This window comes from Enoplosus armatus, chromosome 18 (assembly GCF_043641665.1).
Source record: "Enoplosus armatus isolate fEnoArm2 chromosome 18, fEnoArm2.hap1, whole genome shotgun sequence".
NCBI lineage: Eukaryota > Metazoa > Chordata > Actinopteri > Centrarchiformes > Enoplosidae > Enoplosus > Enoplosus armatus.
Window position 1 is genome coordinate 13,783,208 of NC_092197.1, and position 15,046 is coordinate 13,798,253.

General features: G+C 39.2%; 1 protein-coding gene across 2 annotated transcripts; it reads left to right on the top strand.

The window, feature by feature from the left end:
* Positions 1 to 9,563: 9,563 nt before the first annotated feature.
* On the top strand, positions 9,564 to 14,312 carry LOC139301120 (syntaxin-2-like). 2 transcript variants are annotated; one of them, XM_070924424.1, is made up of 9 exons: positions 9,564 to 9,624; positions 9,755 to 9,823; positions 9,919 to 10,018; positions 10,971 to 11,045; positions 11,539 to 11,612; positions 11,866 to 11,974; positions 12,925 to 12,998; positions 13,159 to 13,296; positions 13,409 to 14,312. In XM_070924424.1, exons 2-9 carry the CDS (start codon positions 9,770 to 9,772, stop codon positions 13,613 to 13,615), a joined length of 831 nt encoding a protein of 276 aa, XP_070780525.1. In that variant the 5' UTR covers positions 9,564 to 9,624; positions 9,755 to 9,769; the 3' UTR covers positions 13,616 to 14,312. The 2 variants fall into 2 exon arrangements, with proteins under 2 accessions (XP_070780525.1, XP_070780526.1); XM_070924425.1 differs by lacking the exon at positions 9,564 to 9,624 and having other exon boundaries at positions 9,736 to 9,823.
* The last annotated feature ends 734 nt before the right edge of the window (positions 14,313 to 15,046 follow it).

The following is a 15,046-nucleotide window of genomic DNA, read 5'->3' on the forward strand; positions in this document are numbered from 1 at the left end:
TCAAGATGTGGGTATCCCGATGTGATTTTGTATTGTGTGAACTAAACAAAGTAGCAACAGCACAAGAGGAGAGAGGCGCCTTCTGACATTTGTAGCCTTGTGAGGTAAAATAATTCAGGTTGGGTCATTCCTCCTCATTTCCTTCATTCGGTTCTGGTGCTATTCTTCATTTGAAGCCCTTAACTACAATCCATCCTGATAAATTATGGGATCTATTCATGGTGAGCTCAGATGGAAGAAAAGCTATTGCCGAGTGGCTCTTCATTGTCCCTCTGAAACTAAAATGAAAGCACAAAAATTTCTGCAGTTTTTTTGCAAAAGATGAAATCATGAGCCATTTACATAAATAGCGCTGGCAGCTTGTTATAAAAGGTAATGAAACTGGGGGAGCCAGATTGCCTGAGAGAAAACACTGAATGTGAAAACGGCTTTCAGTAACAAAGCTGAAGCGAGCAAACATGCCTTTCTGTACTGACATGTACAGCTTCTACAGCAGGAGCCAAAAACACTTCAGAATTGTTATTAGATTAGTGATAATAGGAGTAGCAGTGCTGCATGTCTCAATATAAATTGTATCAGACATATAAAACAGGCACTAGTTGTGGTAGTGTTGCAACTAACGATTCATTTAAGTACTGATTCATGTTGATCATTCTTTTCAATTAACTCATTATTAATTGGGTCTATAAAAATTACACAAAATTGAGAAAAATATGGCAACCAGTAAAATCAATGGAGAGAAAAAATGAAACGAAAAGCAGGGAGCCTTCATCTTTGTCTGACAGGTAAACATCAAAGCTGTTGATATCTGCCTTTGCCCTCCAGCTCGGCTGGGAGACTCAGACCAATACAACATTTTACTGATTTATTTTTCCATACACGGCATCACAGGGTAGATTTGAGCTTGTGCTCTATAGCTTGTAGCCGCACTCATTTGACATTCACTTCACATTTTGATATTGCAGATACAGAGACCTTGTGAGGTGGCCTTGCTTTTGTAATCTAGACTGTACATCTCCTTTAACAGCAAATGAGTAATGACTGGACCTTAGACTTCATTCTGCATGTTTTTTGTTTTTTTTGTTTGTTTTTTTGGGGGGGGGGGCTGGTTAGTGCAGGAAGATTTTATACTTCCTGTGGAATAAGCTGATTTAATAAGTAGGTTAATGGACTAATTTCCCTTTTTAAGCTAAGTGAACCTTGCAGTCTCTATATAAAAGTGATCCTCAAAGGATCTTGACTGAATGAGCAGCTGTGCTTTATTTTCACCTTGAAGAGTTCTTCAGTTTATGTGAGATCTTGAGAAAATGTCATTCGCACATTTATGGGTTAGAGAAGGTAGAAGAGGAGTCTCACAGTTGTTGATGGCAACGTCTGTCTGTATGAGATGATGGAGGTGGCCTGAAGGAAAGAGAGAGCAGTTTGAGGTTAAACTAGAGACACTGTTATTTCAACTTTTTTACGCGTCCAGAGCAAGAACTTCACGCTTGCATGTGTGTATCTGCTTGTGTGTCTATACAACCTCAATTTCCTGCATGTCAGTGATTTTGTGCCCCACCGTGCTAACAATTTAATCCACAAAACACACAATTACAAGACTGACAGAGAAGTTAATGAACAGTGTTGTGCTCCAGCGAAGGACTCCCAAGGGTAAATCCGGCAATCAAAGAGTTTTGTTTAATGTATGCCATCAAGTGATAATGGATGTGTGGTGAAATGTAGCGTGTGTGTGATTGTCCAACATAGCATAAAGTGGAGAATGGAGTTTCAATCAATGCAGCTGTCAAACGTACCCTTAGCCTTAATATTCTGCTTTCAGGCAATATTCAGTTTGATGACTTGACAGCGAGGCATGGGGAAGTATTTAGTGTTGAATGACAATGGGGAGTTTCACATAGAGATTTGAATTTTGTCTTGCTCAATATAAGTGATAGTAGCTCCTCTTTTGCTTTAAGAACTGACTGTAGGGCAGTAATACATTACGTACTAACGCTTTACAGTAATGTGATCAATTTTACAGTTACCAAGTAAAGCTCTTCGACAATTTGGGGGGTCGGCTTGTTCGCTGTCTTACCCAACTATACCTGGCTGCAGCCTGCACAACTGGCAAGGTTCAACATCAACATTTAATCCGTGGTTTTATTGGCTGTCAAATTTAGACATGGTTAAACACCGATTTCATTGGTTTGGACTTGGTTTTGGGCGGAGTTAAACAACACCAGTCTGTTCAAAAAGTGAAAATGACCTACCAGTATACGTTACTGAGGGGAACTGTTTCGTATTTTAAATAATGTAATGGTCACTTTGAACCATGAGTTGACAAGTTAAACATCCATAGTATAAACCTCATAAATTGATAACTTTGACATTAGATATTGTTTTGAGCGCTTGAACGTTCCCTAGCATAATTAGCATTGAACTAGCTGTTTCCTTATTAGATTCTATTCACTGAGCTTGCATCGTTAGCTTCACAGATCCATTTAACTGGTCCTCTGATGGCACAAGGCCACATAACTCCACGTTTGCTACCTGTTTCTACCTCTGAAGCAAGGACAATCAGTGTGAGTTATTTTATGAGCTTTATAAGCTTGTATTAAGCATTCTTCCATAGGGTTCCAGTCATTTCTACCACTTTGTTTTCATCCAAAGGGGAACATTGCCGCAACGCAGACCCTTGTTACAAGAGTTACAAGAGATCTTGTTGTTCATGAGTAAGCCCAATGCCAATGTTGTGCTTAATGACAGTGAGTAATGTAACTAATTACCTTTGCTGTTGAGTAAAAAGTGATCTGATTACTTTTTCAATGAGTAATGTGTGTAATTGTTTACATTTTGGAACACTGGTTCCCTTTTGGTGAGCTGTTAAGTGGATAGTGCCTCAAAACAATTAGCATGACCGAGCTTATTAGAGAATCTACTGTTTCAAATGTATAAGTGTTCACGCATTAAAGTAATTATATCCAAAAATCTATTCAAGAGACACTTCTCCCTCCTCCCTCCTTCTCACACTCACCACAAGGAGCATTTCTCATATTTTCCTTATAGGCAAAGCCAAGATGAAAGTCAGTGTGATGACTATTATGGTTATTAATTACAACTGTTAATTGCTGATCAACAATTGATTCCTATATTAAAGATTAGTTCATAATTAATGAGCTCATATGTTGTGACTGATAACACTTAATAAAACAGGAGAGACTGAATACAAGAATAGCATGTTAATTACCTCTGCCATTTACAAGTCATTTTTTAATATTGTCTGATAAAAGAACACTGGATTTATTCATTTATTTTTGGGCATGAACAGGCTAAATTGGCCATATTTTTGCACTTTTTTCCCCTTTTGATTAGATTTCATTTAAGGATCACACGCAGAGAAATCCATCATAAAGGAAACAGATATATCCAATTATTCATCCATAATGCATTACAGCTATTAAAGGTTGCGTTTAGGGGCATGACGTGCTTTATCTTGACTGGAAACTGTCGCTCCCTTGTCTGGCCGAGTTCTCTGTGAGATGCTGGAGGTCATTTTGGGGAAATATAGGGAGTCAATAACTGAGGCAGAAGTAGACAAGAGATAAAGTGGATAAAACACAAACATATATTACACTACCGTATCACAAACAACTCTGGAATACTCTGGACATCCCTGATATATTGTATTTACCACTGGAAGACCAGCATGGACTTTTCTATTTAGAGTACAGCCTTGGTGGAGGTTGTGCTATTGGATTGGCCCACTGTGAATCACCCTGAAAGTGTTAGGGCTGTACTCCACCCACTGAGCATTACATGATTATATCAGATCCAGCGTTTAATCATGAAAGTGAAAACGCAATTAAGCTGGATTGCACTGAGCGTAAACCTCTACCCCTGCCTGCCTGGTTAATTAGGTGGTTCATGTGGCGGGGCTTACATTCACTCCACAGTTAACTCCTGCCATGGCCAAAATCACCACATATGTCTTGTGATGGTGTTTTAATAGCTTATGAAATTTCTTATTTAAAAATAGTAAAAAGGGAGACAGGAGGTGGCAGGAGTCAGAGCAGCAGAGGTGTGGATATATTCAATTATTTATGCTTTGCTATGTGTGTGTGTGTGTGTGTGGGTGTGTGTGTGTGTGTGTGTGGGTGTGTCTGTGTGTGTGCTTGAAAGAGAGCGAGACAGAGGGAAAAAAGTGCATACCAACTATAGTAATATTCAAATCCTTACGGTTGCATTTCATTTCTTTTATGGGGGCCTGAAGGACGGTGAAAACATTTGAAAATGATTTCAGATGTTACAACCTCTCTAACTTAACTTTATTATCCCCTAAATAATCCAGTTTTACGGTTACAATATTTTAATGCCAGGTGATAGTCATGCCTTATCCATATATTTTAATTCGTGCCATCGCTGCTTTGACAAGCCTAACACAGAGAGGTAGCTTAACACAGCTGGACTTAACTGGTGTCCTACTGCTGCTTTACCGGAGACTCGTCATTGGCGATGCAGCTAAATTGCTCCCCAGCTGCCTGCCTGCCTACTCCTGGGTGTGCCAGTCCGCAAAATCTCTGCTAAGCGCTGCTGAGCCTGCCAAGCAAGCATGCATTATTGATTTCCTCCGGTAGATCATGGCATCAAAACTGCCAGGTTCAGGGGTTAGATTCCCTCTGGGGCCACTCCTGGCTATTGTTAATAAAAGTGTCCGGTTTCCTTCTTTTATTTTATTGACAACACTTTATTTTAACCTCCACATATTTAGCATTTATAAGCAAAGGGTTTATAGTACACTATAACAAACTATAATGTACTTTGAAGCAAATTTAAAAGTGTGTCAACAATTATGACTCTTCCTATCCACCACCTGTGTGTTCAAGCCTCCTTAACTGATGTGTAAATATTGAATGAATGCTTGATATGGCAGTATAACATATGTAATCATATATAATGATATGTAATCTTAGCATGTGTTAGCATTTATTAATTATTTATACAATAAATCATGCAAATATGGAAAGCAATTAAAACAATTTCTCATATATGATTACAACTATGTTATATTAACTATCATTAACTGTTCTTAAATCAGTTGTAGATGCTTCATAGGAGCAGTTATAAGGGGGGGGGTTATAGTTGTTGAGAAATACATTGATAAGCAATAAAATGTTCATATATCTACATATAAACACACTATAGTGTGTTATTAGACTGTTTATAAATATTGTATTAAGTAGCAGTATTTAACTTGTGAAAACAGCAAGTGAAAAATATTTTAAAATATTAAAATGTTTTATATTAAAATACTTTTTTGGCGTGCAAATCATTATTCAATGTATCCATTATTTTACATGATATATGGTGTCATGGTGTTATATTGTGAAAAAGGAAATGCAAAGGCCTTGGATTAGTTGACTATTATTCCCTGTGAGTAAATAAGCTTTTGATTTTAGTTGTTGAGAACTTCATCTGCCTTTTCAGCAACTCCCAGTCTCCTCTCTCTGCTTTCGCAGACGGTAGACGCCACTATGCTGACTGAGCTAATTCAGAGTGACACCACTAGAGATTGTCTCTGCCAAGGAGTCCCTCCAAATCATGCATTACAATGGCATGTTACAACATCTTAAGCTCCACCACTGTTATCCCACAGAGGCACATTGTCTTGAATGTCGGGGCTGGGACAAGAATGCTGGCAGAGAAAGCTGGCTGGTACATCTGTTTTAGCTTTAGTATGGATTGGACAGACTGCTAATTAGTAATTAGCAGCTCATTACTGCTGGACAGGGCACTCGCCAGAAACGACAGAATTACCTATGCGAAGCACTGCAGGTGTTGCCTGACTGTAGGAGCATGTGTACAGTGGCCAACCATGTGAAACCCAGTTAAAAGACTGCCATATTTATATAGTTTGTTCCTCCTACACCTTCTTTTTCATAAAGGGTAAAGGAACCTTGTAATATGTGTTGTGTTGTACAACATCACTTCCACAAAAAAATCTATATGGTCTCCTTTGCTAACCCTGACTCTGATTGTGCTGCCAGTGGATACTGTAATGATACTTCCTGTGGTCTGTTGAAATTGCACAAAATATTTCTGTTGTCAAGTAAATATTGGTTATTCCGTATTAAATATGGATCTCTCAGAAAATCTGAGTCTTACTAAATTGAATTATGCTGACGTGCTGATTCAGGTATCGATTATTATATTATTATAAGGCCAAAGAGAAAAGAGAAGACGCACTTCCTATTTTCAGATTCTAATGTTGAAGCTACCTCTGGTGGTGGGAAGAGAGAAATGCATCAAATAATGGAATGAAATCAAATTTAATTCATGGCAAAAATATTTTAAATCCCAGAGATACCAGAGTGGTTACACTGCCTCTGAATAGAAATGTGTTTCCAGGTCTCTCCTTCATAAATAAAACACGTATAAAACTATAGCACAGAGGTGCAGTGACTGCAAGGTTGAATTCCTACATTCAAGCCCCTGTGAGGTCAAGTCCTCCATCTGCTGAAGTGTCCAGAAGACAGAAATCTGTTGTGCTCCGACCTTGCCTTAGAGAGGTATAGCATATACGGTGTGTAAATATTAAAGGTCAGAATTTCCATATTTTCTACAGTACATATGAATTAGATGCATTGCTACGGCCATGGTGGCTGTGAAGCACATTTATATAATATATATATTTTGTGAATAATATCAAACTGTAAAAATGGACAAACATGATTCAATTAAACTGTAAAGTAGTGATATAATTCAGGCTACTACATGGTTCCGGGCATGGTTAGCTGTTTATTTAAATCCCATCACTTTCTTGACATTTGGTGCAATTTTGGGCCGATCTTATGTATTCACAGACAGGGTGACAAAGATAGGAATGACTTTGGACAGGTGCTTGACGGCGAGATTATTGAATGTCAGTTAGTGAGCAAACAACCTGCCACACCTTGAAAACTGTAAGGATCCATCTCCCTTCAGGAGGGCTCTGAGGTTTGTGGTTTATTACCATCCACACCTGCAGCATTCACAGTTAAACACAAGATTGTGGCTTTTGTTGAAAATGTAACTTAACTACAATTCACATCATATTCAACGTAACAAGATACAGAACAAGGTCTCTTGAAAAACATTGTAACCAAAGCCTACTTTGCTTATGGCCCCTTGTAAAATGATGGAAGATAGTATTGTACTGTGCAAGAAACCAAGAAGCTCTTCAGTACCCACAAGCGCTCACTGCATTATTTATGAAAACCAGCACTTCTGATTGGAGACAGAAGCTTTTCGCTGTGTGTGTCACTCATGTGAAAAGGCCACGCTGTAGGTCTCCGAACAATCTGTTATTTACTTCTCTGCAGAATATTCGTCTGATAAATGATGCAGATGCTGTGGTCCTTCCATGTCTCCAAGCACAGACAAATTTTCACCTTTTTGAAGAGACAGAGGAAGACTCAGGCAGTGCACAGGAACAGTTTAAAACAGACCATGTGGCACGTTGACCGGATACTATCTCAGAAATAGGTCCATTCACAGCTGGGCCTTTCAAAACTGAATCTATGTGATCATCACATTAAAATATTTTGTGTTTCTGGCTCATTTGTTACAGTAATATTACAATTTATTCAAAAGGCTAGAAAGATAGTGGATTTATTCACGTCAAAGTGTCCTTTGGCAAGACACTGAATCCAAATTGCTCCCGATGGTTGGCCTAATGCCACTGGTGTGTGAGTGGCAAAAACCTTTTAAAGTGCTTTGTGTGAAAGCACTAAATGTAGCCATTTACCATTAACAATAGTCAAAATTATTATCAATGCTTGCGAATTTGCACACCTGAATCAAATTCATTTTACTGGCTGCAGCGGTGTCCACCCTGCTGTGATAAAGAGTCTGTGGTGATGCAGAAGTGTACAGACATTAGTTTTAGTAAAGGAGCACATAGAGAACAAAGCTACTGCTTTCACTTTGTGTAATGGATTTTGAGTTTTTATGCAGGTGAGCTTTTAGTGCACTGTAAAGACCTTGAGTTGTGCCTTGGAAATGAAATGTCTAACTAACCTTGCAGTTCGGATCCATTTGAGGCTGCAACTATTTATAATTATATCTACGGACCTTTTTACCAGAGCTCACCATTTATAAGACATATTGAAAAACATATTGTGTATGTAAGCCAACTTCATAGAGTGCCGCACAGCTCCATGCATCATGTTTATTTAAAGTGTCAGTCTCTCCATGTGTTTCATAAAAATATGAAATTATCCACAACAAGCACTCCCTCCCATAATTTGACAGAAGATGCAGACATCCATGGTGCTATTAAGCTGCACCTGTGCAAACTGCGCTATAGTAGGCCTGACGTTTGCAGTTACAGTTCAGGCAAGAGCAGAGTAAGGGCCGTTGACTTGGTTGTTTATTACTATACAAACAGTACAAAAACGGGCTGGTAGGGATCCTGCAGCTTGGTTTGGCACAGGTGCATGCCCTCATGCAGGAAGGGAGGGAGAGGCAATTACTGAGTTAGAGACACTGAAGAGATTAACTTAATACAATGTGCAGTTGTCGAAAAGTATCCCAAAGACAATGGACCTTCAGGAAAATGAACACACAACCCTCTGAGGTTTCTGATATAGTTTAATATTTATTTATTTATTTATCAGGGACAATGCCCAGAAAACAGCAGGAAAAAAATGAAAATGAGAGATAGACAGCTGAAAGACACATTTGTATGTGCTAAGATCTCGAAAGGCACTGTGTAATGTATGCTATGTTTATAGATAAACCTCCAGACAAGAAAAATGTTACTTACAACATTAGACTAGAACCCTGAACGCATGTTGCAGTACAATCAAACAAACGAGCATTTCGTGTCATTTTAACAACACAAAGGAATCTGAGGGGAACGAGTAGCCTTACTGGACAGGAGTTATTGTGTGAAAGTAGGCTATAATATTCTCATCACAACAGTTTGCTACACACAGAAAACACCTGAACAGCTCAGATTCAACTGCAGTGAAGAGATGTGTCCGTTGTTGTACCTGCTCGTGTACCTTCAGCCTGAACACAGGTGAACACAGGTGAACACACAGCTGAACACAGGTGAACACAGGTGAACACACAGGTGAACACAGGTGAACACACAGGTGAACACACAGCTGAACACAGGTGAACACAGGTGAACACACAGGTGAACACAGGTGAACACACAGGTGAACACACAGCTGAACACAGGTGAACACACAGCTGAACACAGGTGAACACAGAGGTGAACACACAGGTGAACACACAGGTGAACACACAGCTGAACACAGGTGAACACACAGGTGAACACACAGGCGGCGGAAGGTTCTTTGTTTGCTAGTTTTGACGGTAACGCGCCTGCGTGCGCGCGCCATTTATCATACAGGTGCGCTCAGCTCAGCACACAGGAGGAGGACACGCAGCAGGTAGAAGTCGAGCCTTATCGTCAATACGGAAAGTAACAGATACATCGAGGATGTCTTACTTTTCTTTGTTGTTATGATAATGCGGAGCGCACGGCAGCTTTAAGTATTCATCAGCAACATGTCTGGGGAAGTTAAAAGGCTTCACGTCGCCTAAGCGGAAAAAAAAGCACTAATTCGTCCAGCTAGTGTTTCGTGTGGCGGTAGCGTATGAAAATGTTAAATTTTTATTTTTAAACAGTCCATATAAATGTAGCAGGTGATAACAACGTTCAAATGACTGTTTATCTGGAGCAAAAGGTAGCCATTTTTAAGTGAATGCCCTCTTTATTTAACAGCAGCAGCGGGATGATATGAACGACAATACAGCAGAGGGCACAGTCAACATGGAGGATTTTTTCAAAACGGTAAACTTCACACAGCGTGTGTCTGTTTTCGTGTTAGGTATTAAGTTGTGTTACATATCAAGTGGCTCAATGTAAGTGTGTATGTGTGTGTGTAGGTGGGGGAGGTGAGAAGCCTCATTGAAAAAATATCCTGTCAAGCAGAGGAGGTGGAAAGAAGACATGGCGCCATCCTTTCCGCTCCAAACCAAGACAAGAGTAAGTACAGGTCACCATCATGTTGTTAAACGTGCGTATCTGTTTGGAGCTGACCCCGTGACCTAAACAAGTTTTCAAATGATAGAAAAGAAGAAACCTGATGCCTTCACTGTTGTGCTGATGCTCTCAGAGATCTATCCCCTCCTTCAGGGCGCACAACATTGAGAAGACAAACAAAAAGGCCAAACAGCCTTTGACAAACACAACTGTGCCTGTTTGTAGAGGGGGTAACAGGTATTCTATAGGATGATGTCTAGAAAAAGATAAACTACATATTTTACATGTTTTTTATTGCAGTGGGACATAGAACAAAAGGGATGACAAATTTCACAGACTTAGCTGTCACAAAATATTCAAACTATAACACAAAAAAAAGGAATATGTAGGTATTTGTGAGGAGGAAGAGGAAAGGGAAAAGGGGGATGGGGCTAATATATAGAAATAATATAATCATAATAATGAAAAAAGAAGAAAAAAATGGGGTGAAAAGGGAAATGCATATCTGCACATACACGCACACATGTATGTAATATGAAAATACTAATAATAGTAACGGCAACTTGCGTTTTTGCAGGGGTTCAGTGCAGTCCAGGGGAGGAAGTTGCAGAATCTGCATAGACACACATGCTCCTACACAATGATGATAACAATGTTCATCTCAAACATGTGGCTGAAGATGCACTACTTAGCTAAATTCTGCCTAAGTGAGCCACTCTGGCATCTTTTGAGGTAAAATGTTACAGGGAATATTGCCAAAACTGCCGTTATCAGACTGTTAAATTTGTTTAATCCAGAGATCAGACAAATACACAATACATATAAAACCCAATCGATGATAGTCATCTTTGACAATATACATCTTGAAGTTAAGAGATCACCAAAGCTACTGCATGAAAAGCACACCACTGTATGCTGAATAATTTTTGAAGTGAACTTGTTATGATATCCTCAGGAAACAAAGACGAGCTGGAGCTGCTGAACAATGAGACCAAGAAGAACGCCAACTTGGTCCGAGCCAAGCTGAAATGTAGGTGGAGATACTCTTTTATATCCTTGCACAATGTGTTTTTAGACAGTAAAATATTGATTTGTCTCATACTGTAGTTGGGACGTAACACAACTAGTGTAGATACAACAGTTTTTCAATGTGCAAACCCATTATCCGTTTGTGGCTGTGTACCATTATTGTTTGAGACGAGGAGGAGGAACATCACATTTCCTCAAATTGTGGGACTGCATAGTTCATAACACAGGATTTGACTTGCAAATGGCTAGAAAAGGAAAGCGACTGTGCTCCACTCTACTGCTGAACATCTGTAACTACAGATTAATAATCCCCTGATTGTTGGAAGATACAGACGTTACAGAAACACAACTTTTTGCAACAGACAATCTGTAATTTCAACATGTTTTCTCTGACTGCATGTATAGAGCTGTGAATAGTGTTTGAATTTTAATTGAAGTTTTGAATTGGCCCTGAGCTTGTTTCCAGATGAGATCTGTCTTGTGTGTTGTTTCAGCAATGCAGAAGGACTTGCCTGTGGAGGAGAACAGCAAAAGGGCCTCAGTAATCCAACGTATTCAGAAGAACCAGGTCAGACAGTACTTTATTTCCTGTAATATGCCTGGTGCATAAAGATGGTCAGATCTTAAGTTTATTACATCCTTTGGGGGAGGGGGGAGGGGGCGATGTAAAACAAAAAGTTTCAAAATGGGCTTCAATCTTTACACACCTGACAAAATCACTACTGACAATGGCCTGTGTACAAGGTTGATGTTTGAATTAATTCCTTTTAATTCCTGGTTCAATAATCTGATGTGAAATTCTGTCGACTACCTTTCACCAGCACTCACACCTGACTCGGTGGTTTGCTGAAGTCATGAGGGAATACCACAAGGCACAAATCTCCTTCAGAGAGAAATGCAAAGCACAAATTCAAAGACAGCTGGAGATTGGTGAGTTGCCAAAACATGAACACTTGTTTCTCCTCCCACTCTGCTCAGGGTTGTGTAAATGGATTTCATATCATACACCAGGATCTTATCATGTCAGTCCAGTTATTGTGTTATAAGGAGGAAGGAGCCCCTGCCAACTCTTCATTAACAAGAAAACCTGTAGTGTGGATGTGAACACCTGTGTAGGTGTTTCTACACTATTAGCTGTTCAGATAGCCACAGATGGTGTAATATTATGGTGGTAATATTATTTCTTCTTCCCAATTACTTCATTGCTGTAAGTAAGAAGCTCAACATTAAAATTTAATTATCTATCTTAAACTACTTTTCCCTTCAGATTACACACACGCTGGTTTAAATCTACAATATGCTTACTTGATTTTGGTTCGGAGAAAGTGGCATAGCAGTAGGGAAGAATAACTAGAAAAAAAGTGTAACAAGAAAATTGCATTTGCATAATCAGCATCAGCTGTGTGTAACTATATTGAGACAGAGGCAGAAACCTGTAAAAGTTCGACTCAGAGAAGACGGCATCATTCAAAAACGATACTGTAGGTCCTATCAGTGAAATGACCTCACTGTCAGCACTGGAAGGCATTGCTGAACATGTAGATGTGTAATTTGTGTGGATAAAGTAAAAAAAAAACACACAAAAATAGTCTCCACATTGTGTTTTTGCTCATGAGTGAATTAGACAGTTGAAGGGCTCTCTCATAACTTTGAGGCAGACAATTCAAAATCTGTATTTACTATGGCTGTAATAACTATTAAAGCTTTAATGACTATTAAAGCCATAGGACATACAGATTTTGAACATGATCTGATTCATCTGATGACACTGGACAAAAAATGTTGGTGACTTCTGTCAGTGAAAATGTATGTCACCTGATATTTTCGTGTCTGTCGATTGTGAAAATCTTATTAACTCATCTGTTTGTTCACTATTTCAGTGGATAAAGTGACTACAGATGAAGAGTTGGAGGAGATGCTGCACCGTGGCAATCTTGCCATCTTCATATCTGATGTTAGTGGAATTTCCTTTAATCCTGAGCCACAAAAAAACAGCAATGGAATAGTTTATAATACCGTTTTGTAGTTTTGTTTTTGTTCACTGAAATATGCAGTTAAAATGTAATGTGAAGCTATTTATGTGATGATTATAACAAGCACTTTACCTTTCACAGATCAACCCTGACGCTCGGATTTCAAGCCAGGCTCTGAGTGAGATTGAATCTCGCCATCAGGACATCATCTGCCTCGAGTCCAGCATCGAAGAGATGCACGAGATATTTGCAGACACTGCCATGCTGTTGGAGATTCAGGTAAGAAGGCTGCCTCGTTTGGAAATGTTTAGCGACAACGGATATGAAGGGATATAGTGATGTCATTGGACCCCAAACATGACTGGCGTTAATTATGTTTTTCTTTTATCAGGGGGAGTTAATCAACAACATAGAAAAGAATGTCATGAGTGCAGCAGAGTATGTAGAAATGTCCAAAGCAGAAACCGATAAAGCAGTCACATACAAGAAAAACCCATACAAGGTAGCATCTCTCCCGAGCTTCCTCAAGCCCTTCACGAGGAAACCCGCTGCTAAAAGTGCTACTGATCAAAACACCTCAGACTTAAACCACGACTGAGCTCCTGTTTGAACATTGACTGCACCAAACATCCCGATCAACATCAAAGCCTGGCCTTGATGGATGACACGTTTCATCTGATTCATGGTACAGTGCCTGTCTGCCCCCTCCAAATGCCTTTTTTCTAATGGATAATGAGGATTCTGTTATTTTTAACTTGAATAATGAATTTGCATTTGAACTGCAATGATAATGACTTGTCATATGAAAGTGACAAGATACTGTGGACAAGCCCTGCAAGCCAGTTTATGAGGCCACCTGTGGACTGTCAAAAGGATAAATGCTGCATACAACCTCATAAAAGATCATAATTTCAATGTATTTGTCAATCAGTGTTTATAGATTTTTAGGTTCAGATGTGGCATAATTGCTCCTTTTCCATTACAATAATTCAGTTAGTTAAAACAAGCTACATTTTTAAATGCAAAACACCTTCTGGTTTGATTTGTTCATTAATTCACTCGCTCACAGTTACCTGGTGTTTCCTTACATGGCCAGTAGATGGCATTAAAACATCAGCAACTCTGACCCAGGATCATTTACCTTCCTTCCTCTCCGCAGTTCTGCTGAACATCTGGTGTTTTTGTCTGATACTGTGTGTTTTAATAATGCAATAATAATGTGATGTCATGTTGTCTAATACTCAGAAAGACATTTGTAATGTCTTAGGATAAACTAAGACCATGCAAATCCTAAAATAAACCCATGTGGTGAATGCTACTGTTCATAATGTGTTACTGGTGTTTTATTGTAACGTGAGCATTGCTGCGACTACACATACTAAAATCAATGTGTGATGTACAAAAACATTGTCAGATCTAAAAGTCCTCTATCTGTGACGTGTTTTATGCTCTTTCCAAGAAAAAAATGTAAAGGACAGTGTTGGTGGTGTTTTGGCCATATGTGTCGGTCCATGGCTTTGGACTGAAATCTTCCAACAACTTAATATGATTTTTTCTGTAATCATGTCCCCATAAATATGCACTATAATAACTTGGGGGAGCTTTTCATCTGGTGCCATCATCCTGTCAGTTTGTCCAATGTATGACCAAATAGCTGCAAAGCTAATGACAAGACCATCAGCCTTAACTGTACTTATGCTAACATGCTAAAGTAAGACGGTGAACATGGTAAACGTTACACGTGCTAAACATCAGCAGCTTAGCTTTGTTAGCATACTGACCTCAGAAAAAGTTGTGGGCCCGCACTTGAAAATAATTGAAAGGCTTACAAGGAATGCAAGGTCTTTTATGTCGATGTTCATACAGATGGGTTACAGATTAAAGGTGTCTAAGTTTGGCCACCATATGCCAAAAGATCAGCTTCACTTCTCCATAGCATATATTGTTGTAGTCTCTGGAACTCTGGAGGGAAATATATTTCCTCAATGAGTGTTTTGCTGATGTTGGTGGAGAGTGCTCTGTAACATCG

Coding starts and splice junctions, on each gene's coding strand:
- LOC139301120 (XM_070924424.1), top strand. CDS start 9,770: ATGAACGACAATACAGCAGAGGGCACAGTCAACATGGAGGATTTTTTC. Junction 11,046..11,538: donor GGTCCGAGCCAAGCTGAAAT/GTAGGTGGAGAT, acceptor GTGTTGTTTCAG/CAATGCAGAAGGACTTGCCT. Junction 13,297..13,408: donor CCATGCTGTTGGAGATTCAG/GTAAGAAGGCTG, acceptor TTCTTTTATCAG/GGGGAGTTAATCAACAACAT.